The sequence below is a fragment of the Oncorhynchus tshawytscha genome, linkage group LG20, assembly GCF_018296145.1.
Source record: "Oncorhynchus tshawytscha isolate Ot180627B linkage group LG20, Otsh_v2.0, whole genome shotgun sequence".
Classification (NCBI taxonomy): domain Eukaryota; kingdom Metazoa; phylum Chordata; class Actinopteri; order Salmoniformes; family Salmonidae; genus Oncorhynchus; species Oncorhynchus tshawytscha.
In genome coordinates this window covers 26990918-27015728 of record NC_056448.1, presented here as the reverse complement: position 1 = coordinate 27015728, position 24811 = coordinate 26990918, and the positions used below count along the sequence as shown (strand labels likewise).

Sequence of the window (24811 nt, the reverse complement as noted above, 5' to 3'; positions counted from 1 at the left end):
CATAGTAGGTAAACATCTGTTCAGCAAAGAACCTATACTGTACAGATTTATGCTAGATAGAATATAGAGGTAATGATATTGGATTTACCTGGAGGATCTTGTCTCCAGGCTGGAGGATCTTTGAGACAGGTCCCTCAGGCTGGACCCTCGTCACAAAGATGCCCTGAGAGAGAAGAGAGAGAGCACCACACCCATTTGGTCAACAACACCCATTACACCATTTCATTGATTGATACTGTTCCAAAATCAGTAAAAATGCATCAACAAGCTAAATTGCTAGCACAGCTAACAATTATATTCTGACTGATAACACTCATGGATCATATTTGAATAAAATACTATGTTAAACCTGTGAAACTGTTTACAATCAATTTCACATGCACTAGGCTGCAAAAATAGACAACACTACATTGTTATGGGGAAAAAAGAGGGCTGATGAGCGTAAATACATTATCGTCCGGACGAAAGGGGTTTCCCCGTCCTCCCACTCCTCCTGATATACTGAACCCTAGCTCAGGGTTCTTCTCCACTTTCACACGCATCTGAAATAGACACACAGACATATTACTCACCTGACAGGGACTTTACTGTAAACTGTACATTTGAATATGAGTCACACTAGGGTTGCACATATTCAGAGGTGGAAACTTTCCGTGGGAATTAATGGAAATATATGCAAATTCATATTAATACCATTTAAACGTAGATGTTTTTTGCATTCGATATATTTACCATATCATATGGAGACAAACATAAACCTTTAACCTTATCATTAAGTAGACATAATTGTAAATGATTAAATCCTTCCAATAGAAAAAAAAACAATTTTGTTACGAATTTAACTTTAATTAAATGAGTTGACTCTTCACATTGGATGATTTCACTGAACAACAAAAGAAAAGGAATATTGAATGATCCCTGATAATCCATCGCATCTCCCAAAAAACTTTTCAACATACATCTGTAAAATGATAGTCTAGAAACTAAAGCACTGGTTGTCTTCCTCTAAGGCTTCCATGTCTTCTCCCTGGACCTCCTCAATGTCCACCTCCTGAACATCAGATTCTGAGGCCTCATCTTCACTCTTGCTTTCCAAACTTGCTGAGGATGGCTCGTTGTCAGGTTCAAATTTGCCCGGATGGACACCCGTGTATTTCAACCCGTGTATTGGTCAGCCTGTTGCGTGCTTTGGTGTGTGTTCCCAAACAAGGACCAGTTGAGCTCTGAGGCGGCTGATGTTGGTGGGATTTGGAGGATGTTGGTGGGATTTGGAGGATGATGTAGGCAACAGGGGAAAGAGCCTCAGATCCACAAAGTCCCTTCCACCAGGCGGCTGATGAGATATGTTGGCACGACTGCCATATTGCATCTCCATCCTAAAGCCCTTGCTTGGAACTGTACTTCGCCAGACTACCAAGAAACTTGCCCTCATCCAGGCCAAGGTGGCGAGACACGGTAGTGATGACACCATAGGCCTTGCTGATCTCTACACCAGACAGGATGCGCTTTCCAGCATACTTGGGGTACAAGCCCATACACGCTGCGGCGTGTATTGGCTTCAGGACGAAGTCGTCACGCTTTTGATGTATTTCAGAACTAAAGTTTCCTCTGCTTGGAGCAACAGTGAAGTGAGCAGGGCAGTATGGATTTCTTCTCTTACATCTGCAAGCAGTCAGAACATCAGACAGGATGGCATTGTCTCCCTCAATCTGTGCAATGGCTACTGCTATAGGTTTCAGGAGCTTCATACCACTCTCTCCCAAAATACATCATCCAAGAAGATCCTCTTGATGGGGCTGTCCATATCGGCAGACTGTGATATGGCCATTTCTTGGAGAGACTCCTTCCCCTCAAGGAGACTGTCAAACAAGATGACAACACCACACCAACAGGTGTTGCTGGGGGGCTTCAATGTGGTGCTCTTATTCTTTTCACTTTGCTTGGTGAGGTAGATTGCTGCTATAACTTGATGACCCTTCACATACGTAACACATTTCCTTGGCTCTCTTGTAGAGTGTATCCATTGTTTTCAGTGCCATGATGCCCTTGAGGAACAGAATCAATGCATGAGCAGCACAGCAAATGGGTGTGATGTGAGGGTAGGACTCCTCCCCTTTAGACCAAGCAGCCTTCATGTTCGCTGCATTGTCTGTCACCAGTGCAAATGCCTTCTGTGGTCCAAGGTCATTGGTGACTGCCATCAGCTCATCTGCAATGTAGAGACCGGTGTGTCTGTTGTCCCTTGTCTGTGCTCTTGTAGAAGACTGGTTGATGGATGGAGATTATGTAGTTAATTATTCCTTTCCCATGAACATTCGACCACCAGCATCAGAGATGATTGCAATACAGTCTGCTTTCTCTATGATTTGCTTGACCTTCACTTGAACTCTGTTGCACTCTGCATCCAGCAAATTAGTAGATAAAGCATCTGGTTGGAGGGTTGTATGCTGGGCGAAGAATTCTCTTCCAATACACATTGCCTGTGAGCATCAGAGGTGAAGCAGTTGCCTACATAGCTCGAGCATGACATTCACCAGCATTTCTCTGACTCTGTTCCTCCATTGAGTCAAAAAAAAATGAGCTGTTGCTATCGATAACGTGTCTGATTCATAATTTTCACCACAAATAGAAGTAGAGGGACTTTTGTCAGAGGTTTCTTGTTGTGGGTGTTGAGGGAACTTTATGCACTTGGCCAGATGATTCTGCATCTTTGTTGCTTTCTTCACCTATGATTTGGCATGGTATTTGCAAATGTACACAACTTTTCCTTCTACATTAGCTGCAGTGAAATGTCTCCACACATCAGATAGCGCCCTTTGCAATAATCTCTACAGGAAAATGCCATCAAAATGTACCAGAAATCATGTAGTCCTTGGCTCAGACAGTATAGTAGTGTGGGCTCAATAGCATCTAATTAGTGTGCAAGATCTTGAGAATCAGCTGTACATGTGATGGAAGAGTGCACTGCATATGTGATGGAAGAATGCACTGTGCATGCAGGTTTCAATTCCAATGAATTGTTTAACTAAAATATGAAACAATACCTAGAATTTCCGTATGTGTATCCCACAAAAAAGGTTCACTGTTATAAGCTACGTTTTTTGATGAATTTAAGCAAAATCCCCTAAATTCCAGGGATTAACTTCCCATGGAAAATTTCCAGGAAATTGACTGACCCTTTGCAACCCTAAATCACACACATCACAGTCACAGAGAAAAATATTGGATAAGACTGTGGAGGATTCATTCTATCCAGGTAGTTCATGTTACAACAAAACCATGTTACGCATGCTTCAACCTAGTGGTCAGTGTCACCAACCCTATTCCTCGAGCGCTACATGGTATAGTTCAAGCACAACACAACAACACCTATATGAGTTTGACCAAATCAATTTGGTGGGGGGTTATCAGATGGTCATTTAGCTATTTGATTCTGAATTTTAGGACCCCTTTTAGGTATAATATATGTATATATATTTAAAAAAATACCAAATCCCATGGAAAAGCATTGGATTACACATTCATAAATGTAAAAAAAAGGACAGTCATATTTAACCCCTTTTTGGGGTAGGCAAAAACTTACTGTACCTCCATACTTCCATTGAATTTGAACTGGTACCGGTTACCTTCAGACAAGACCGTGACACTTGTGGGGGTGGTAGAGCAAAATGGACCACCATCGTGTTCGTGAGTCTTATCTTTCCATAGAGTGGTCATAATAGTCCGGCAAACACAGCTGCAGAAGGCCGCCTTAGGCGGATGTGGTGGATTGAGATGCAGCCAATGCAAAAAAACAGATCTCTCTAGCTTATACTGACAGCATTTGATGGGGATTTTTTTTACTATGTTACTTAGATTTACGGACTGGTGCGTCAATAGACTCTAGGGGGTGTTAATGGAAGTTTTGATGATGAATGATGTTTTTAGTTGTGGGCTGACAACCTATAACTCTCCATGGCTAGGGATGGGGGAGCATTGTTTTACTGCAACTCTTCCGTCTCTCATCCATCCCACCATCCTACCTCCTGGTGCAGTGTGTCTTGAGTGGCCCGTGGCTGAGGGGGTCCCTGGGGCTGCTGGCCATGGGAGACCTTAAGCATCAGGTAGTCGATGAGCTGCTCTCTGGAGGGGTGGCGGGCCATGGGCGCCTGGCACGACGTCATCTGGCCTCGCACTGGACCACACATCTGACCATTCATTAAAGGCACCTGGGCAACACACAGACAGACATACACACAAACAAACAAAGAGACAGACATTGTTATAGAGTTAACATTCCAACAACAAAATTGATTGTCAGTGCATATCTAAAAGGCTCATCCATAAATAAGCTTTCAACTTCAGCATGGTTTGGGAATACACTGCATGAGGTTTCATAGTACTAAAATCCCTATTTTCCCACCACCTTGGTTACCATAACCCTCTAAAACTAAAGAAAACAAATACTAGGCTATAATCCAGCAAGAGAAAAGCCCTCACTTTTCAATTTGGCCAAAGGACAAGAAACTGCAGGACTGCGTCATGATCGTTGGAAGCATACTCGCACCAACATGCAGCGTTATCTGGGTTCCGCATCTTTCTTCTTTTTTTTTAAAAGTAAGTGAACCACACAACAAAACAAAGAATCGTACAAATCACCAACATAGAAATAGTAACCTAGAACCCCACATAGAAATAATAACCTAGAACCCCACATAGAAATAATAAACTAGAATATCCCCCAGTCACGCCCTGATCTACTTCACCATAGAGAAACAATGGCTCTCTATGGTCAGGGCGTGACAGACTGGCATACAGAATAACATGATGTAACAGAATAAAGTGTGATTTCAGCAGAAGTTGCTGATTTAGCACCAGCAAGGTGCTCTGTCTTAGAGACACTGGCTGTGTGTCCAGCTGCAGGCTCGCCACCGCCCTCAAAGCCATGGAAATCATTTGGCTCCGACTAGTGTGGAGGATGAAGCGTAGAGATAATTTCATTAAGTTTTAATAGATGGTGGTGGTGCTGCGGTTATTGGCAGGTTCCATGGAGGGAGGACAGAGGGGTGGAGATGCTGGGCCGCAGTGGTTTGGGTTTTCTCCACGATGAGAGTCAAATCTGAAATTACACCCTATTCCCTACATTCTATGTAATAGGGTAGGATAGGCTAGGGCTCTGGTCAAAATAAGTGCACTATATAAGCAAAGGCTTTCTTTATGGTGTGATTCAAGAGTAATTCTTAATGCCAGGTCTGAAGGACCATTTCATCCTGGTAAACCTTAAGGTAGAATCACAAAATGTCGACAAATTCCCCACATTTGGCCAGAACATGTCTAAATAACAACATTATTTAATTAATTCCCTATCCATAACCCTAGTTCAAATATATTTGTCCTATCCACATGAGTCTATCTACAAAAGATCCCATACATTATTTCCTCCAAATGTACATCCAGGCAGATCGACAGTAAGTCTAAGAACAGAGTAGATTGAACTAAAACAAAGAGACCATTGAGTCAGTGCATTCAGAAGGAGACATTTACATAAAATAACTTAACGTCTGATAAGGACTTCACGTCTGTGTAATAAGAGGGCTCTCTATGAGCCGGGCTGTAGTTCTCTGTAAGACATCTCGAAACAGACCATTTAAAATTCTCCCAGACAGCAGACTGACCTCATTCTGCAGCTCTGTCTAAGCCGGTTACTGAAAAGAGACAGTAGCAGTATCACCAAACAACCTGCAGGGGTATCTGGAGTGGCTATGGATACATACGGAGTTCTGTATCCCAATTTGCCCAGACTAAAAATAAGTATATTAGTGCAGGATTTTTTTGCTTGGCTGCAGCTACCCCCTAATTGATCGCCTTTGTCTGGTCATGGTATAGCCTTCAAACTTCAAGTTGTACACAGAACTGTTCTATTGTATTCCATGCCTCAGACAGTAAGCATAAGTGCGATTTCATGTTCCATTTTACAGGAGGGGAGTAAAGCTATAGCTATTTACATGTTTTACACAAAATACATGATTGACATGGTCATATAAACTTTGTTTTCAGTATTGCAAACATAAGAATGACACAAACAGGCAGTATAGTGATGTCATGTTCTTCTTAGCTGCTGATTTACATTCAGCTATTTACTCTTGCCACAACATAGCAGCATATTTGACATAACTATGGCACCGGGCGATGCAAAACGAACCCGCCCATTATCAGACTCTTTTTACGGGTCAGCATACCCGCTCGGATGCCTAAAATGTTCTGCTGCCCAGATGTGGAATGCAGCAAGACAGAGATGAGAAGTCTTTATTTTTTATATATAAAGAATATACAAAGGACATTTGGGCTAGGGGGTATAATATCACATTACGCAAGGACATTAAGGTATATACACACATTTATGGGCTTTAATGGTCTTAAAATACAGTTCAATTTATTTTTTGGAAGGTAAGAAAATGTGGTGTTTTGTTTGTAAATGTACATTTGTGAAAATGAAATTTGGCCAAAAGAAAAATGAAATGAATTACATAAAATCGTTTCAACTTCTTTATATCGTAAGTAAATAATCCAAGCAGTACATCTCTCCACAATAATGTAAAATCTTCATAAATGTGTTATAAATCTACTGATGTCTCATCACAGATTCCTTACATGAATACAATGCCAAAAAAGATGCAACACTGTTTCTGGGTGGTCATTATAAAAGGTACCATTTTAATTTTTTTATCTTTTTTTAAACAGATATTATCAATAAAACAATTCCAATAAAGCATGACATAAGGTATAGATACAACATCCTGTTGTAACGAGGCTCGTATAGCTCTATTGCTGTTGAATGGACTAAAAGAAAAACAAATCTTTCCTACTGGTGCGTCAACATGGTTAATTGTAGGTATGTTCTGAGGGTCAGGTCTTGACACGTTCCTGAATAATAAAGCAACACCCGAGGCAATGGCATCGAAAACAATTGCAAAATCTTTAGGTGTTACAGGGATCTTGTAAAGTGATAAGAATTCCTTCAAATTAAGTAAAAGACCCTCTGCATTTACAAGTTGGCTTACCAACAGGATATTATTTCAGAACCAATATTCTAAAAACGAAGAACTATTTTTATATAATTTGTTCCGATTATTCCATATATAATATCTGTGTGGAGAAAAATTACGCTAATAAATTAAGGACCATAACAAGAAAACCGATGAAAAGTAAAGAGTTTTCACTGGAACTTCGCCAATATTATAATTACAAACCAACATGAAGTTAAGGCCAGCAAAAGTAGAGAAGACATGATGAGGAATAAAGTTCCAGATAGAAGTGGGTCCTCTTATGAATTGTTTTATCCAATTGATCTTCAAATTATTATTTAAGGTAGTAAAGTTCAGCCCACCATACTCATAAATGTTCATCACAACAGTTTTCCTCATGTAATGGGAATGTACGGTTTCTCCACAGAAAGTTGAAAAGCATCTGGTCTATCTCTTTGCTTATTTTACCATCAAGATAAAAAGATAGAGCGCCATATGTTAGTCTAGTGATACCCTCAGCCTTGGTTATTAGGACTGTTCCTTGTAAAGATAAGTACCTCTGTAGCCATTGATTTAGCTTATTCTGTTTTTTGTGGGTTTTTTAAAATATGAGGGTTAAAATTTAGTAAGCCTCTAGACTTCTGATCCTTTGTAATGGTTATGCCTAAATATATAAGTTCTTCTTTTACTGGAATACCATAATATGAAGGTGTCACACAATCTTTGACAGCCATGAGGTCACATTTATTCATGTTAAGATATAGACCAGAAGCTTTGGAAAATGATTCTATCACATTGATTGACATGGGAATCTGACTAGCGTCTTTCAGAAAAAGTGTAGTATCGTAGGCAAGCTGGCTTATCATAATTGCTTTACCAGCTATGGAAATAACTTGTACAGGACTATTATTTAAAGAATTTGTAAGAAGTTCGGTGATTAATAAAAACAGATACTGTGAGATAGGACAACCTTGCCCAATTCCTCGCTTTAACTCAAATCTAGGTGAGGTGCCATGTTTCAGTTTGATAGAGGTTACCATTTATATAGAGAAAAGCGTCTTGATACCGTTACAGAAAAATCCCCAAAGCCAAATTTCTCAAGAAGGTGGAAGAGGAACTGATGCTCCACTGTTTCTAATGCTTTATAAAAATCAAAAAATAATATGAAGCTATCCTCGGTTATTAGGTCTGAGTAGTCAAGTATGTCTAATACTAGTCTGATATTGTTAGAAATATGTCTGTTCCTCATGAAGCCAGACTGTGTTTCATCAATGATTGCATCCAGAACTTCCTTTTCAGGCTGAGGTATCAGTGTCACACCCCTGAGTCATTGTAGGAGGGAGCACATTGTTTTTAATACTCTCTAAAAACACTTCAAGTAGGAAGGGAGCTACTTGTTCAGAAAATAACTTCTAAATTCTGCCGTAATTCAATCAATACCTGGTGATTTATCGTTCTTTAGATGTTTGGTAGAGTGAACATTATTCAGTGAGTTAAAAAGCATATCTGTGGATTCCTGAGAGTAGGTAGCGCTATACAATTTCTTGTAAAAACTGCTACAGTAGTTTGCGATACATTTTTGGTCATCTGTAATAACACCATCAATGTTTAAATTATGGATAGTGTTATTTGTAGAAATAGGTTGAATTCTGTTCTCCCTCCTCAATCCATTTATTCCTAGAAGGTACCATGGCTGAAACATCAATCTGTTCCTTCTGGTGAGATTCTAGGGAGGAACATGGATTTCCGAACAGTTGATGAAATGTGCCTATGTTGAAATAATTATTTCACAGGTAATATCAAATATTTCCAATGAGCATCTTTACATGCAGTCCTCGACTGAGAAGTTTTCATATAGAAACACTGTACATACGGTAGAATACTCATATTTTTAATAGTTTCTTCTGCCTATATCTGTCATATTACTTGCTTTATAAATCTCAATTCCTCGAAACGTCCATGGACACCGTACCATACTGGTTATATAGCCTAGTGATGAAGGTCAAGACGCCCACTCAGTGGACTGGGCTTATGAGCGCTCTAAGCTTCCAACAAAGTATTCCACCCAGCTTAGTTCTTAATACCAGTATAACTGAAGCAACGCTCCTCCAACCATCTCTGTGAGACACCGGGGGACCTGGTGGATGCAGAGATCTCCCATGAGAATAGATAGGCCTGAACAGTAATCTCTTTCAAGGCAGATCTCGTTAATTAGAACTCATTAATCACTGGTGGGGAGGAGGATGGTGCTGCTACGCTACTCCTGCTGCTGCTGCTGGGTCAATACCCTCAATCCTCAGCCAGCCAGCTCTCTAATCAGGCTGCTTGGACTGGGCTAGCCCACACTCTACTTACAGTGGTGGGGAATGCATGTGCTGAAATGGGACAGACAGGCAGGCACTTTATGGAGGGGCTGTATGATGGATTTGAAAAATTATTTCACTTGAAGAATACATTGTCAAATACCGTTCTGTTAACAAACTCTTCAATACCGTGTAGGCCTATAACTATCCCCTGGTCTTCATGGTCTGCATTCCTAATATCATACAGTAGGAAAAGAAACACCAATTTGAGATTGGTTTATGGGTGTCCTATGCTCTACATATGGCTCTAGTGTGCACTTACTTTTCGGAGGGTGTCCATGGTGTAGCCCTGTTGTCCTTGAGGACCTAACACATCATCCTGTAGAGGGAACAATGACAGTGATTAGTAACAAAGACCATGTGTTGACCACTGTCTGTTGATGACAAACACACCTCATGCACATTTTTTAAAATAACACTCAACCACATATCACAGCATAGAAAGTGCATTTTTATTGAGGAAAAATGTGCTTTCTATGCCTGTGATATGTGGTTGTCCCACCTAGCCATCTTAAGATGAATGCACTAACTGTATGTCGCTCTGGATAAGAGCATCTGCTAAATTAATCAAATGTAATTCTTCATGTCTTAGGTGAATTAGTTGACCATGATCTGATCGAGGCTAATAATGTTAGTTACATGTTCGGTAGAGATTTTTTACATGTTGTGTTAACCATTCATTCTGAAATTTCTCTTAAATAATTCCAACACCTATGAAAATCATATCTAAAGATAACATTCTTAACAATGGGGATGATGTTTCCCTACATTGGGGACTACATGGCCAAAAGCAGTGTCCTATATAAATAATACATAGGAAAGGAAAGAATGGTTCATCATGTTATAAGACCACACGTACACAGACACCATAATAACACCAGGTGCAAATGAAAGAGTTTGCAGCCATTTTCCACACTAAGACTCAATCTAACACCACAACTACTTCCTCTTTCAACTACATACCCCATACTTACATTGGACAAACACAGTGCTCATCTCCACACAAAGAAGTGAAAGGGTTAAGAGGAGATTCTGAAGTGATCAAAAGAGGAGGCATTAAGCAAGATGATGATTGATGATGAGTCAAGGTGTCGTTAAAGGGGAGAATCAGTTTTTCGGAAGGATAATCGGTCTTTGACGAGCAAGGGAGGCGCACTACATTTAGATTGGAGTGCTGGAAGGTGTGTGTGTGGGGGGGGGATAAAGCACTGGGATAAGTGAATCATAGATTGGGAGGGAAGCCAGGTTTAAAAAGGGGCATTTTGTACCATGCAACATGCTACTATTATTATACACAGCCGACTCAGAAATATGCAACGTGATGTTATTTCAGGGCAGAGATGAGGGACCTGTAGCCTATACAGCTTATCGAAGGCTTCAGACTCTGATTGTGATTTAACTGGATAAATTAGATTCCACTACACCAAGCCAGTGGAATCCCTGTTTATATCTCACTGCCAACTGTATCCTATCATATGGCCTATAATGACACACAGCTACTGTCTGACAGAAAATAGGTTCAAGTAGAGACAAACTCATATGGAAAATACAATGGTGCTTCAGCCCTCTTCAACCCTACTACTGTTTGGATAAATTGAGAGACTACAAAAATGTTCAACTTATACAACAGAAGCATTGTACTAGATATGCCAGGTCTCAATTGGTATTTGCAGGATGCCTTTCTACACAGCTAGGAGTTTCCTCTACTTGAATCCCTGATAGAGATTGAAACCGTGAGTTTGCCTACAGTTTATGGTAGAGTGGCCTTAATGTGCACGGATAAAAGATGCCCCTTTCAAACAAGATAGGTTCCGTCACAATAAGGAGCTATACAGTACAAAGGCCCTGTCCCAATAGCTCTAAAATGCATCCTTCCTTGAATCCTTCTGTAAGGTCATCCCAGTTCTGAGGGTTGGAATGATGGACGCAAACAGAGTAGTGACAACCTCAAGGACGGTATATCACAAAAATTCTCAATCTGAAATGAGGAGGGCATTGTTTTTCGGAATTGAAAGACGTGGAAGACAGAGTCCTTTTAAAAGTATTGGAACGAGGCCAAAGCTGAAAAGTGGTAGGAGACGGCAATCAGATCTGCCTGGGTAGTAGGAGGCTAGCAGCTAGGAGGCTGAGCTGTAGTCCAGCCTCAGTACAGTCCAGTACTCACACAGATGCCCTGGGCTCCGTAGGGCCGTCCGTCTGTGGCAGCACTAAAGACCAGAGAGCCTTGGCTGCCTGTGTGGTGCACGTCCCTAGAGCTACCGTAGTGAGAGGAGCTCAGCGGGGCATAATTGGAATTATAGGACAGAGACAGGGCGTACTGAGCACCACATTATACATACAGGCAACACACACACACACACACACACACACATACAGCCAACACACACAGACACACACTTTAGTGGACATGCATTTCACCAAGTAGTAATGATTAATAAAATAATATAAATAATATTGTTAATGCTAATATTCCACATGCTTCAACAACATTTGTACATTGCGTTAGTAGCAGCTTGTTTGCTTGTTACTCCAAACATACTGATACAACATAGACATGCTTAGGGAAACAATCATTTATATACAGTATCAGTCAAAAGTTTGGACACACCTACTCATTCAAGGGTTTTTCTTTATTTAAAAAAAACTATTTTCTACATTGTAGAATAATACTGAAGACAACAAATCTATGAAATAACAAATATGGAATGATGTAGTAACCAAAAAAGTGTTAAACAAATCAAAATATATTTTATATTTGAGATTCTTCAAAGTAGCCACCCTTTGCCTTGATGACAGCTTTGCACACTTCTCTCAACCAGCTTCATGAGGTAGTCACTCGTAATGCATTTATACAGTAAATACAGTACAAGTCAAAAGTTTGGACACACCTACTCATTCAAGAGCTTCTTTATTTTGACTATTTTCTATATTGGTGTGTGGTCCTCCTACTACGACTCAGGTAACCATGAAGCTTATTAGGTTACAGACAAAAGAAGATGATGAACTTCACAGGGTGGTGAAAGTGCATGGTGATCTCAATACTCCTTTCCAATAAATATCAAGGGTCTTATTGTGCTTGATATGGTGATCGATGCTTGACTGCCGTTTGACAAATACAAATATTCTCACAATTTTCCATAATAATCTCATCATGTAGAGAAGCCTACCTGCACAGCCTTATCTGCGAGCTGTTGGCGAGAGCGCATGTGGCAATAATACAATAGTTGTTGTGACAAAACTATCAAAAGAGTTGAAAATGCGATGGAAACATGTATTCAATACATTAACATTTTTGCGAAAAAGTACATTTTGTGTGCACTAGGTCATCATGCACTGATTGTTATCCGCAATAAGTCTGTTTGGTTGAAACACACTACTGGAGGGAAAAAAATGCATATTTTCTTTATACAGATTCTAGAAAGTTAGCATGAAAATTTGTCACCAATTGGATGGAAACCCAGCTACTGATTATACCATGCTTCTTAGATAACATCATTGCAGCTACTTTTAAGGCTGCGTTCTAAAGGTGCCCACAGTAGCTGTGATGATGGAGTGGCCATTAAGAGTGTAGACTGTAGCTTCCACCAACCTGTGCCATCTACGGCCCAAAGGAGAGACACTAAGGAACACCACCCCCAGACTCAAGTCAGCTGGCGTCGCGCTATGGTCACCCTGGAGCCAGGGCTGAGGTCAATAGTCTGAAGGAACTGGACAGGTCATGAAGATGGATAATGAAACAGAAACACCACTATAATGTGGTTCATGAGGTTTCTGAATGGACGGTGTGAGGTCATCTCAGCTAACACATGATCAAAGAAAAAAATGACCAAATAACAACCTAGGCTGTTAACACCATAACCACGTGATATTCTTACTCATGTTCCCACTCAAACAGATGTGATCTCTATCGTGGGATATGCCATTAAGATTGGCCATTAAGATTATTATCAATCATACCGAATTAAAAGTACAATCAAATAGATCGCTCATTAAATATTCGCCAAATACTCTACCTTTTCCATCTTCTTGGCCTCGATGTGGCGCATCACCTGGTCTCTCCAATCCACTGGTACCCTTGCTCCTGCTCCCGGTCCTCCTGGCCCATCCAACAGCGAGTGCTCAGACTTCACCCTGGCGTTGGGCCTTTTACTGGGGCTGACGTGCTGGTAGTTGAAGTCGCTGACCGACATGGTCCTCTCGGGCAGCTCATGGGGCTGTGGCCTGGCGGTGTGAGGCCTGGGGACACAGGGCCCATCGATGCTGTAGGTGCGGGCCGACAGAGGCCTCTGCATGGTCTGAGCTATGGCCAGCGGCCCCCGGCCCAGGGTGTGGATGTCCCTGTACGTCATGTAGTCTCCCTCGGGAACCTGCATGCGCCGGGGGTCCCCCATAGAGGCCGTGGAGGAACTGCTACTCTGCCTCTGCAGGGTGCTGCTCCGTGGCTGACCACCGGGGGGCAGGTGTCTCTCCTTAGCCCACATGTCACCAGGCTGCTTGGGCCCCATGGGCGGGCCTCTCTGATGGGCCTGGTGGGGATATGGAGGGGCCTGGTTGCGGTTGGAGTAGTTGGTGTTGGCCAGAGAGTGCTGGGGTGGAGGGAGGTAGCCCTGGTCGGGGGGGACGGGGGTCCTATGGGTCCACAGGCCTTCTTTGGGCAAGGCGCTGCTGGTGTACTGGACGTTGTACTGAGGCGGCGGGCCCATGGCCATGCCTGAGGGGACGGGGTAGCGGCCGGTGCTGACAGGAGGCTTTGAGGAGCTGGAGAGCAGGTCGGAGGAAGAGGCTGAGGAGCCGGGGTAGACCTGGAAGGGCTGGTCATTGAGCAGGGAGGCTGACTTGCTGCGGACGATGCTTTGACCCTGGGCCCCCGGTAAGGCTCCGGCCATCCTGCCCACTACTCCACCCTCGTATGAGCCCCCCTCAGTGTCCAAGGAGTACAGCTTCATCTCCCCTGTCTCGATGTTGGTGATGCTCTGAGCCTTGGCCACCGGGGACAGCTCCTCTGTGCTGCGAGACAGCGACATGTCACTGCTGGCCGTCACGCCCGCCGAAGCAGTCCGCACCACTGACGTGGCAGAGTCTAACCTCATGGGCGACACGGCCAATCCCTCGCTGGAGCGGCCGTTAAAGTGGTCGCCCATCTGGTTGCCGTTCTCCAAGTGGTCTGTAATGGGCGCCGTAGAGTTTTCGTTGTTATACGGCGGAGGTAAGTGGTGAAAGGCCTCCTTGGTGCTCGTGCCATTCTGACAGTCATCCAGTTGGACCCCCATGTTGTCCGGCTGCAGCGGCAGCTTAGCCACGTTCATGTTGATCTGGTCCCACTTGGTGTAGCCGTCGCCCATGCCGTTGTTGATGCCCTTCTTGATGAAGGCCAGCCTCTCCTCCATGGACAGGTCGTAGTCCCCCACAATCTTCTCTGGCTTGGACTCGTAGGACTGCTGGTTCTTCAGGAGGGCCTGCAGGGTAGTGTCTGGGCCGTTGCCGTTCTGGAGGAGAGGGGTGCTTACCTTCTGCTGATTCATGTTCTCATCCTCTTGCCTGGAACAGAAAGCATAGCATAATGGTTTGTTGTTGTTGTCGAGTGTTCAGGCATTCAGAGTATAAGCATGGCAGCTGCGCAGGAACCCCGGCCTACATTCACAATGACTAGGAAATCCAACCCTCTTAGTTAGATCTAGTATGAACACATCCAAAGTTATTTCCTTAGTTGAGCCAACATTTCAAATGAGAAAAAAACCTTCACTGTTCTATGCTCCCTAGTGATCTTTTGATTAGGATGTTTAGAGCTTCTATTATAAAAGAAATCACATCCCTAATAGCAAGTAAACCCCACCCTCCATTCTCAAGAAACCCTGAGAAAAACTAGACTTCACCCACCTGCTCTTGGGTAGGAAGGGCATCTTGGCCTCTCTCTCGGGGGTGCACAGGGAGTTGTCCTGACTGCTGTCCGTGGTCAGAGACACCGAGTCCGACATGCGTGACGGGGACGAACAGTTGCTGTTGTTCTGATTGCTGTTGGCCACCGTCTCGTCCAGCAACGAGTCAGCGTCTTTGCCGTCATCTGTCCAACCAAGACAGGAGAACTCGGTCAGTGTGTACACATTCATAGTTAGCAAGCTGTGTACACTGAGGGCGCATGATGTAATCAACTTGTCAGTAGTTACATTGTTGTAGAACCATCTAACCGTGTACTACTTCTAGCAGTTGTTAATCCTAAAAGGAGCCATGTGTCTGCCGTGGTACCTTTTTTGTCTTTACTAAGTGCCACCACTTTGGGCTGGTTGATGGAGATCTCAATGAGAGGAGGTCTCATCTCCGCCATCTTCATCTCCTCCTCAGATGAAAGCTCCTCAGAATCCTGCAGAGAAAAAGACTTGACACAAACGACCACAAAATAAATGTGCAAGAGTCATAATGTGTATGGCCAGTGAGGTGTGATGTGTAGCACCGTTCAGAGTAGCGTACCTCCAGGGTGTCCTCGTGGTTCATGGTCTTGGTATTGTCCGAGGTCCGGAGTGAGGTCTTCTGGGAGGTGTAGGAATCAGAGGTCTCCAGGGGTACTGTGGAGTCCTGGACGCAGACAGGTGCTTTGGGCTCCATCTCTACTGGCTTGCCATTGGCGCGGGGAGCCTCGATCACCTGGTCAAAACCCCAAACCAACAGAAGGTTATATAAAGCAGACTTGTTTCTGATACAGAGTTATTATTAGGTTGTTGTTGTTATGTCATTTGTTACCCATCTAACTTGTAATTAGGTGGCAAGTAAATATTGGACAGAACTGTAATAAAGTGTAACAGTGAATTAATGTACAATAGGCTCATTGGGATTCCTTGTATTTCCAATAGAATATGTTTATATGCAAATACTTCTGAAACCAAACACCACGTGGAGGATTCTTAATTTTATCTTAGGTTATTTTCCAATACAACACACCGTCTCCAAGTTGTTTGTTGCCTGTGTGTGTGTGTGTGTGTGTGTGTGTGTGTGTGTGTAGTTTGCACATCTGCCAGTGTTTACAGACAATAGGCTCAACCTTGACTCCCACGTCCTGCACTCCCACATGGATCCGCTCATTAGGTTTGGCATCCTTCCCCGACTCGTCGCCCGACTCGTCCTCCTTCAGCCTGTGAGCGATAGACTGGGCCGTCTTCACCATGTTCTTCAGCTCGTCTGGGTACGGTGTCGGGTAGCGCTTCAGGTTGCCCTCCTAAAGAGACATGCACACGTGAGAGAAAAAAAACAAAAAAACAGTGAACCAGGAGGGTTCCTCAGGGGGTGGGGAGAGGGACTTGGGTGAGGGACTTGGGTGAGGGAGGGGGAGCAGTTGAGCTCGGTTGCCAATGGAGGTGACACTGCTGCTCCTCAGTCAAAATGACAGCTTTGAGAGGCGGTGTGCCTCTTCCCAGCAGGCCCGTCCTCCCAGTCTGCTGGAGAGGCACTGCAGCCAGCCAGCCATATTGTGTCAGTGGCACACGTTGGAGACTGTGTGAGACTGTGTGAAACACCACAATTGGTTTGAAAGAAATGATTCAGAACCTCCTTACTATGAAATGCAAGCAGCTTCCATTTCAGTGTGAGACAATAGACATTGGACAACTGGACATTCCTTAGAGACTCCGGTACAGGCAGTAACATGCAGACATCTCTCTTTAATACAAGGGAAGAGGGGAAGGCCAATCTGTGATAGGTAATGTGGCTGTAGCTTGAAGCCTTCTGATACATAAGGTGACTCAACAGACCTAGATTTTACATTCTAACAGGAGACAGCAACGAAAAAAACTTGCTTTTACACCAGAAAGCCCATTTGTATCCCTTGCCATAGTGTTTCAACAACCATGACAACTTAGTAATGAGGACTGTGTAATGTGCGTAAGCATTGTGAGTAGAGAGCAAGGTTATTTGACCCTCATTTTCCTCGCACGCCAACTGGACATCGTTTTTCATATACTTTCATTAGCTCACATTTGCATAATATCACCCTCTGACACTTTGTCAACCACACTAGCTACAATCTACAACTCAGTGAGGAAAGAGAGGTGTGTGCATACTGTGTACACAAGTGTGTGTGTATCAGCGTGTGTGCATTTATGTACGTTTACGGGTGCCTCTCGCTGTCTGCAAGTGTGTGTAATGTGCGGGCTGAGTACTGACCCGCGGAGGCGTCTCCCTCTCATCCTTGTCCTCGTCACACTCGAAGGCCACCTGGGCCCGCTGTTTCCTCTGCTCCTCCCACAAAGAGGGGTTGAAGCTCTCACTGTCAGAGTTAGGGATGCCTGAGGAGACACACACCACACATCCTCTTTCTAGCTGCACAAACCTTTATGCAGTATTCCAATTACATTTGTTACGCATACATCTAGAGATAACATTTTATTCAATTATTTTATTTTATGAAACCTTACCACAGTTATACACCACTAATTAACACATTCTCAGTTTTGTAAATGTATGTTTGTGTTATCAATACCACTTGATATCCAAACATGGTTGTGTGAGTTAAGTTAATAAGAGTATTAAAAATACAGGTGAGAATTCTGTTTGTTTTTGACAACTCAGCTCAGTCATGATTTCCGGACCAGTTCTCTCTAAGCCTGGGCTGTGTTTGAAGCCAAGTTTCCACTTCAGAGCAGTACAAAAGTTGTGTTGCTCGGAAACAGGTTAAGACTTTTTAATCTCACCCCCTCCTGAATCCATTTAGTTTCAATTTTGGAGATTTGCCTCTGTTCCCGGCCAACAATGAGAGCTTGTTTCAGGCCCAAAATGTTCAAAGCACCGACATTCCAATTAAGGGGCTGACTAGATCTGGCGGGTGCCCCAAAAACAAATTGGAACGCAATAGCAGTAAATTGATAAAAGATTCACAATTTCCCCTCCAAGGCCTAGCACCTGTAAGCTGCAGTATCCTCTCCCACCAGGAGGTCAGAGTGAAAGGAAGAGCGAGCAGCCATGCTAACCGATGTAATAGTAAACCTAGTGCCCAAGGTAACATATGTAGAGAAGGAGGGGTAACGGATTGTGTTTCTACCCCCCCCTCCTCCTCCTCCTCAGATAAAGGAGATAAGGTGGCCAACACAACAACCATCCAAGACAATCACTTCCTGGTTGCCAGAATCACATGATCAAATTCAAGATTGGAGGAAGATAAAGAATGAGAAGCAGATAATGAAATATGATCATTGTGGTAGCGATTACACTGGAAGTTTGGCACTGAAACAACACAGTCAGCCTGGAATTTAGTAGGATGTGACCGACCTCGATGGTGGCCCAGTTATTTTAATAATCCCTGATCTGCCATAGATAGACTAATGAAATAGGAGGGGAAACATGACATTTGTGTATCTAAACACATACTATATAGATCAGTGATCACCACAAGGAGAGATGTATTGTAAAGGCGTTAGAACAGGACCTAGCCCATAGATAATAGGTCTTTGTATTAGTTTAAAACTCCAGATTGTCTAGTACTCACAGTCCTCTGTCCTGGTCTGCTGGGGGAACATGTAGTTGGTGAGAACCGTCTTGTGGGTCTCTGGATCCTCCTCCTTCTGCAGAGGGATGAGAGGCTTCGACTGTGGGGGAGGGAAGAGAGAGAGAACATAAGACAGTGGTATAATAATACATGTTGAATATCCCGATGGCTTTTGAAAACTGTCATGAAACAGTCATAGGAATCTTTCATGAATAGGTCTACATATTCACTGGTGGAAATCATCCATTTAATTTGGTTTCCAGGTACACTAAGGGCTTTGGACAGTAGCATTAGGAGATGATCAGAGCTCTATTTCCCTGGAGGAGGGAAAATTAGGCCTTCCTCAACCTGGCTGACTTCAACCAGAGACATCCGGGTTGATTATTAAACTCTGTAGTGTGTATGTGTGTTTCTGACTGTGTTGGGCAATTAAACCACAGTAGATAACAATCAATAAGAAGCCCAGCTGGCAGGAGCTAACCCCCGTTCACATCATTACCACAACCTCCTAATTAAAACCCACTGGGGAAGAACTGGGCCTGTAATCACAAAGTGTGCTGATCTAGGATCAGGTCTCTCCTTTCTTACTGATTATGATTAGAAAGGCACAAACGATGCTAGATCAGCACCCTTACTACTCCAACGCTTTGTGAATACGGGCCCAGGGCTGCAATTAAAACATCAACTCTTCTGAAAAAGTGGACTGCTGGACTAACGTGGCCATCCAACCTATATTCAATCAAAACATGTCTCTATGTTTTAATGTTTTAAGGAGAGCCTCTCTCTCTCTCCGGTCTCTGGTCAAATCCTCTCAGCACAGTGAGTGGTCAATGGCTGTTAGCTTGGGGCTTTGGAGAAAGGCCCTCCATGCAATATGGTGTGTGGAATTAGATACCGTGGAAGTGTTTTATTGGGTTTAAGCTGTGTTTTGACAGGTTGTACTGTGTCCAATGGGATTAGTCTGAGGCTGGCTGTCGGGAGCTGCTGGTTGCACAACTACACTTGGCCGCTCTTGAACCCCCGAGAAACAGTTACTGTAGGGGTGCCAAATGTGCCAAATGTTTCATGACACCATTTGAGGAGCGGAGAGACAAGGAAGTGCACTGCCGTCCACACGTTTAAGAGCAGCTCAGTGGCCACTCGTGTGTGTGTGTGTGTGTGTGTGTATGTGTGTGTGTGTGTCAGATACTCAATTACAGCTCTCCCTCCCACTCATACCATTCTGATGACACTCGAGGGAGGATTTTGAAATAAGAGGGTCATAAAACAACAAGCACCTCGACGCTCCATACAAACAATGAGTAAGTTTACGTGCAGACTAATAATTAGATATTAAACTGATTATGGCAGTAGACAGATTATGCAATAGTCATGTAAACACCTTACTCTGCTTATCTTAAATCGGGGTTAAGGTCTAAATCGAAGTAAGCATTCGCCGATTAAAACACCTGGTTTTCTGAACAATGTTTCAAATTAGGACATGTAAACGTTAATCGGTGTTCCAGCTGTGTATTTGATCTGTGCATGTGCTAGCAGCAGCCGAACGAGCCTCCCTCTTTAGCACGAGTAAAGTGTGTTCAGAACAACTAGAAGTTGTTTTTCACATACAAACTTTATATGTTTGAACTAAGAATCAAATATCTTTCCCCAAAATAAAATGTTCACCTTGGTAGAACGTTTGTTTTGCTTGGTGATTTTCTGCATTTTTAAAGTGCCATCAGGTAGCCTGATTTCAGATGTGTCCATGTAAACAGAATTATTAGGGAAATCGTTCTTCTTGCAAAGCATGTAAACGTTTTAATCAAACTATTATATTAATCTGACTAGCCACAATAATCACATTATTGTGTGCATGTAACCACACTCACTAAAGAGATTTCCCTACCCGTAAAGAAATAGCCTGTATGAAAAACAGAATAATGCCCTGAAAGCCCCATAGTGAAAACCAAGAGGCTGTGTACACACCTGGTTCTCAGACAGCCACATAGCAGTCATCTGGTTAAGCTTGGTGAAGCTGTAGGGAAGGTTCCTCAATCTGGACAGAGAAACACAGAGAAAGGCGTTATAGTAAAAGTCATGAAGCACATTAACGACCTCAGAAAGATATGGGACAGACCTCAACTGACAAATAAAAGGAATGCACATGACCATGTTTCTGTATCCATAATGACTTTAACCACACTTACTTGAGAGATACTGCCGTCCGATATTAAGAATGGCCCAAATCTTTGAGTACCATGTCTAACATCTATAGGACAACTTTCTAAAGCGCACAGAGAATCAGATAAGCCTACAGTACATTTTGAACAGGTAGGAAACATCGTGTTGTGTCTCCGACACCAAAGTGGAGAGTGCAAAACGAGTGGTTCCAGGGTAAAAAACGGGTCTCTTCCTCTCTATAAAAACTGGAACATGGGAACTTAATTCCAGCAGGCTGCAGGGTTACTGCCGAGTCATGGTAAAATCTATTTAGTGCTTCTGTTAGCGAGTGGAAAGGCCATGGCCACTGTGTCTCTTTCTAGGGCACTGCCTGGAAAAACCCCTGGAAATAACCTCCATCAGGAAGGAATTGGGGTTTTGTGAGTGTCTTAAATCAATCTACTTAATCTTCCTGGTCCAAACTTAGGCTTTAATTCCTGTATCATTATGCACCAATGATTAACTTTCACGATGTGTGTGTAAGTGTGTGCATGTGTGTTCGTGTGCAAGGTGGGGGAATGCATTCTGATTCTGACATTTTCCTCTATTGTTGACACACACGGCCCGTGTGTGTGTGTGTTTTTAGTGCCTTATATAATCCACTTTGGTGGCGGGCGCAGCAGAGGGAGATTGCTCTGGTGCCAGCGCTGGTTCCAATAAGCTGGATGGACATGTTTTACAAGGCACATGTGGCAACGGTAGCATGGCTTTGCACAACAAAGGGAGCAGCTGGGAGACTGCTGACATTTTAACTACTGTGTTAAACTAGTCTGTAGACTACTGGAGCGCTCTAATGAAACGCTCTGAGAACACCAGAAATAATGAATCATATTGAATTGACTGATGTTTACAGCGATATGCAAGAAAAAGAGTTGTGTCGATTAAAGATTGGGTTAGCAGTGTTTCCCCCAGGAATTCTTTCTGCTGCAGTTTTAAAGCAAATTTCCTGCAATTCTACACATTTTGCCATGGTTTATGCTGTGATCTTGTTCTATATGTTTTATTCTTCCTTACTGTCTTGTTTTTATTTTGCTGGTTCTTAGTTCTAAATTATGAAAATATATTACTCCATTATCTTTTCGATATACTTTATATCGGGTTTTAGACTTATTTTTTGGATTGGCAGTAACAATTTAGCAGCGGCATCCAGGACATAAAATGTACTTTTTGGTCCACCAGCCACTCAGAGTCTTTATCAGACAAAAATAGTCTTTATCAGAGGGCGGGGGGTTACCGTGGAAACGCAACTTGAAACACCTTTGTGCCTGTGAGACTGACATGCTGACTAGGCCGGCTATGCAGGTACACCATCGTGTGCATGTTGATTTTGTCCACCCACACCAGACGCGATCAGGTCACGCAGGTTGAAATATCAAAACAAACTAAACCAACTATATTAATTTGGGGACAGGTCGAAATGCATTAAACATTCATGGCCATTTAGCTAGCTTGCTGTTGCTAGCTAATTTGTCCTGAAATGCACAAGGTCCTCTAGTCTGACAATTAATCCACAGAGAAAAAAGGGTAAACCTAGTTAGTTTCTAGTAATCTCCCCTCCATCAGTTTACTTCTTCTTTCGACTTTATATGGCGGTTGGCAACAAACTTTAAAAGTGCATTATCACCACCGACTGGAGTGTGGACCTCAGTTCAGCTCAGTATATGTTCGTAAGAACCAATGAGGAGATGAGAGAGGCGGGACTTGAAGCGCGTCAAGCGTAAAAAATAGAACCAAGTTCTATTTTAGTGCCTGGCTACACAGACGCTCGTTAATGCGCAAGATCAGTTTGGATAAAATGATTGAATAACATGACCGTGTACATTTATTGTGCAACGCTCGCGCACATAATGCTCGCGCCATGAATGTTTCATGCATTTATACCTGTCCCCAAATTAATATAGGTGGTTCAGAGTTATATTATATTTCAACCTGCACGTCTGGTGTGGGTGGACAAAATCATCAACATGTACGCAATGGCGCAAGAGCATGCCCGGTCTAGTCAGCTTGTAGTAGAAGCACTGTCTCCTCTTTCCTAGCAGTTGAAACTCAAACATTGAAAAACAACCTAGCTTGTGAACAAAACAATGTGAATAGCCAAGAAACACATGGGCAAAGTTTCACTTAAGTAGACTTTCATTTCAAGTAAATTAGACCAACTTTCATGACTGCGCAGCGCTTCTAAAAAATTATCTTTCACTCAGCTATTCATGTGTACACAGCCCCTAGACAGGCAGTGTTGCAGCGCAAGTCGGAATAGACTATATAGGATTTGTAGTTCTTTGACTTTGTGAGATTAAATTAACCAGCTATGAAACAAAATGGCAGAAATACTTTGAAAGCCTCTACTGCAGCATTTATTTGACTATAAATGTGATCATAATTGACTATTTTTATTCACACATATGAGTTAAATGTTCGCACTGTGGAGCCCTGACCACCCACCAACTTCGCTGGTAAAATAGACATCTTACCATCTTGCCAAAATCTACCTACCCATTTGGCAGGTGGCTGGTGTTCATTTTAGGACTTGGGGGCATCTGCTAAATTAATATATGTGACACTATGTGATGCTGTCAAGTTTGGAGAGAGAGAGAGCAAGAGAAAGAGAGGACGAGCATAGCCTCTCCTGCAGTGTATGTGACTCCTCATTCAACTCTGACAAATCTGTTACCTTACGCTGATAGTACTACTGATTAACTTGCAATCCACAGTATATGCCAATATTTTCAACAATGCCTCTACACATTTGTTACCCCTGTGTTATGGTGATTCATGTTCCCCTGTATTATCTGGGATAAGGGGTGTAGCAGGGTGGAGATGGGGGTGAGACAGGGGGCAAAACAGAAGTAAAAGGGGGAGAGACAGGGGGAAAATAGGAGTACAGGGGAGTGAGATGGATGAGTTGCCCCAAACTAATCATAAGATTAGCCAACCTTTGTAAATTAAAGAGGCATCATCAAATCTGGTCTCCTGCCTGTCTGGCTGCTCTTCAGATTGCATCAACAATCTGACTGGACTGCCACGGGGCTGAGACTTGGGGGAGAGAAAGGCGGAGGCTAGACTCACTTGTTGTCGCTGAGATTGATGACCTTGAGCTTGGTCATGTCTCCCATCTCCTCAGGTAGAGACTCCAGCTTGTTGGAGTGCAGGAACAACACAGTGGCACTCTTCCAGCTGCCCATCTGGGTGATGTGGGAAGGAGAGAGAGAGAGAGCGAGCGAGACCAGGAGACATCAGCACACAGCTGAGGCTGGACATAATAAATTGCCGTATGCGCACCCACGCATGCACACACACGCATTCATGTTTTATAAATAAGCAAACATTAGCACAGCGTGCACACAATAACACCAACACCCACAGACACACACACAGTGTTTGACCCCCATGCTCACCTCTGGGGGCAGCTGTGTGAGGAAGTTGTGGTCAGCGGCAAAAGTGCGTATGCTGACACACTGTCCAATGGAGGAGGGCAGAGCCTCGATCTCGTTAAAACTACAGTCAAGCTCATCCAGGGCTGCCAGACTATAGAGAAAGAAGAGGAGGAAGAAACAGGGGGAAAAGAGGAGGAGGGCTTTTCATTTAGGACAACTAAACAGAGTTTATGTCTCATTGATTCCAGAGGCGTTTTTTCGCAAGGGGCGAGAGGGTTTTATACCACAGTGGGGGGAAGAGAGTCCTAAAAAGGTATTTTTCCTGCTCGAACTAGCCAACATTCCGAGGAATCTTCTGACTAACTGTCAGGTTCCAATATCGTCTAGGACTGCACTATACGG

The 24811-nt window shown here is 43.2% G+C and overlaps 1 protein-coding gene across 4 annotated transcripts in view; it reads right to left on the bottom strand.

Annotated features, from left to right (window-relative positions):
- The window catches only part of LOC112220319 (erbin), a 118772-nt gene that overhangs the window by 3791 nt on the left and 90170 nt on the right, over nt 1–24811 (bottom strand). Inside the window, exons 12-26 of one of the 4 annotated variants that reach the window (XM_024382115.2) lie at nt 24431–24560; nt 24102–24217; nt 20802–20871; nt 18837–18936; nt 17519–17640; nt 16401–16574; nt 15833–16006; nt 15611–15740; nt 15245–15428; nt 13381–14905; nt 11532–11684; nt 9630–9686; nt 4023–4208; nt 450–542; nt 89–163 (exon numbers count right to left, since the gene is read on the bottom strand). In XM_024382115.2, the coding sequence (XP_024237883.1) occupies nt 89–163; nt 450–542; nt 4023–4208; nt 9630–9686; nt 11532–11684; nt 13381–14905; nt 15245–15428; nt 15611–15740; nt 15833–16006; nt 16401–16574; nt 17519–17640; nt 18837–18936; nt 20802–20871; nt 24102–24217; nt 24431–24560 (3289 nt within the window). The remainder of the gene's footprint in view (nt 1–88; nt 164–449; nt 543–4022; nt 4209–9629; nt 9687–11531; nt 11685–13380; nt 14906–15244; nt 15429–15610; nt 15741–15832; nt 16007–16400; nt 16575–17518; nt 17641–18836; nt 18937–20801; nt 20872–24101; nt 24218–24430; nt 24561–24811) is intronic. The other 3 variants (XM_024382116.2, XM_024382117.2, XM_042302425.1) reach the window with 3 other exon arrangements.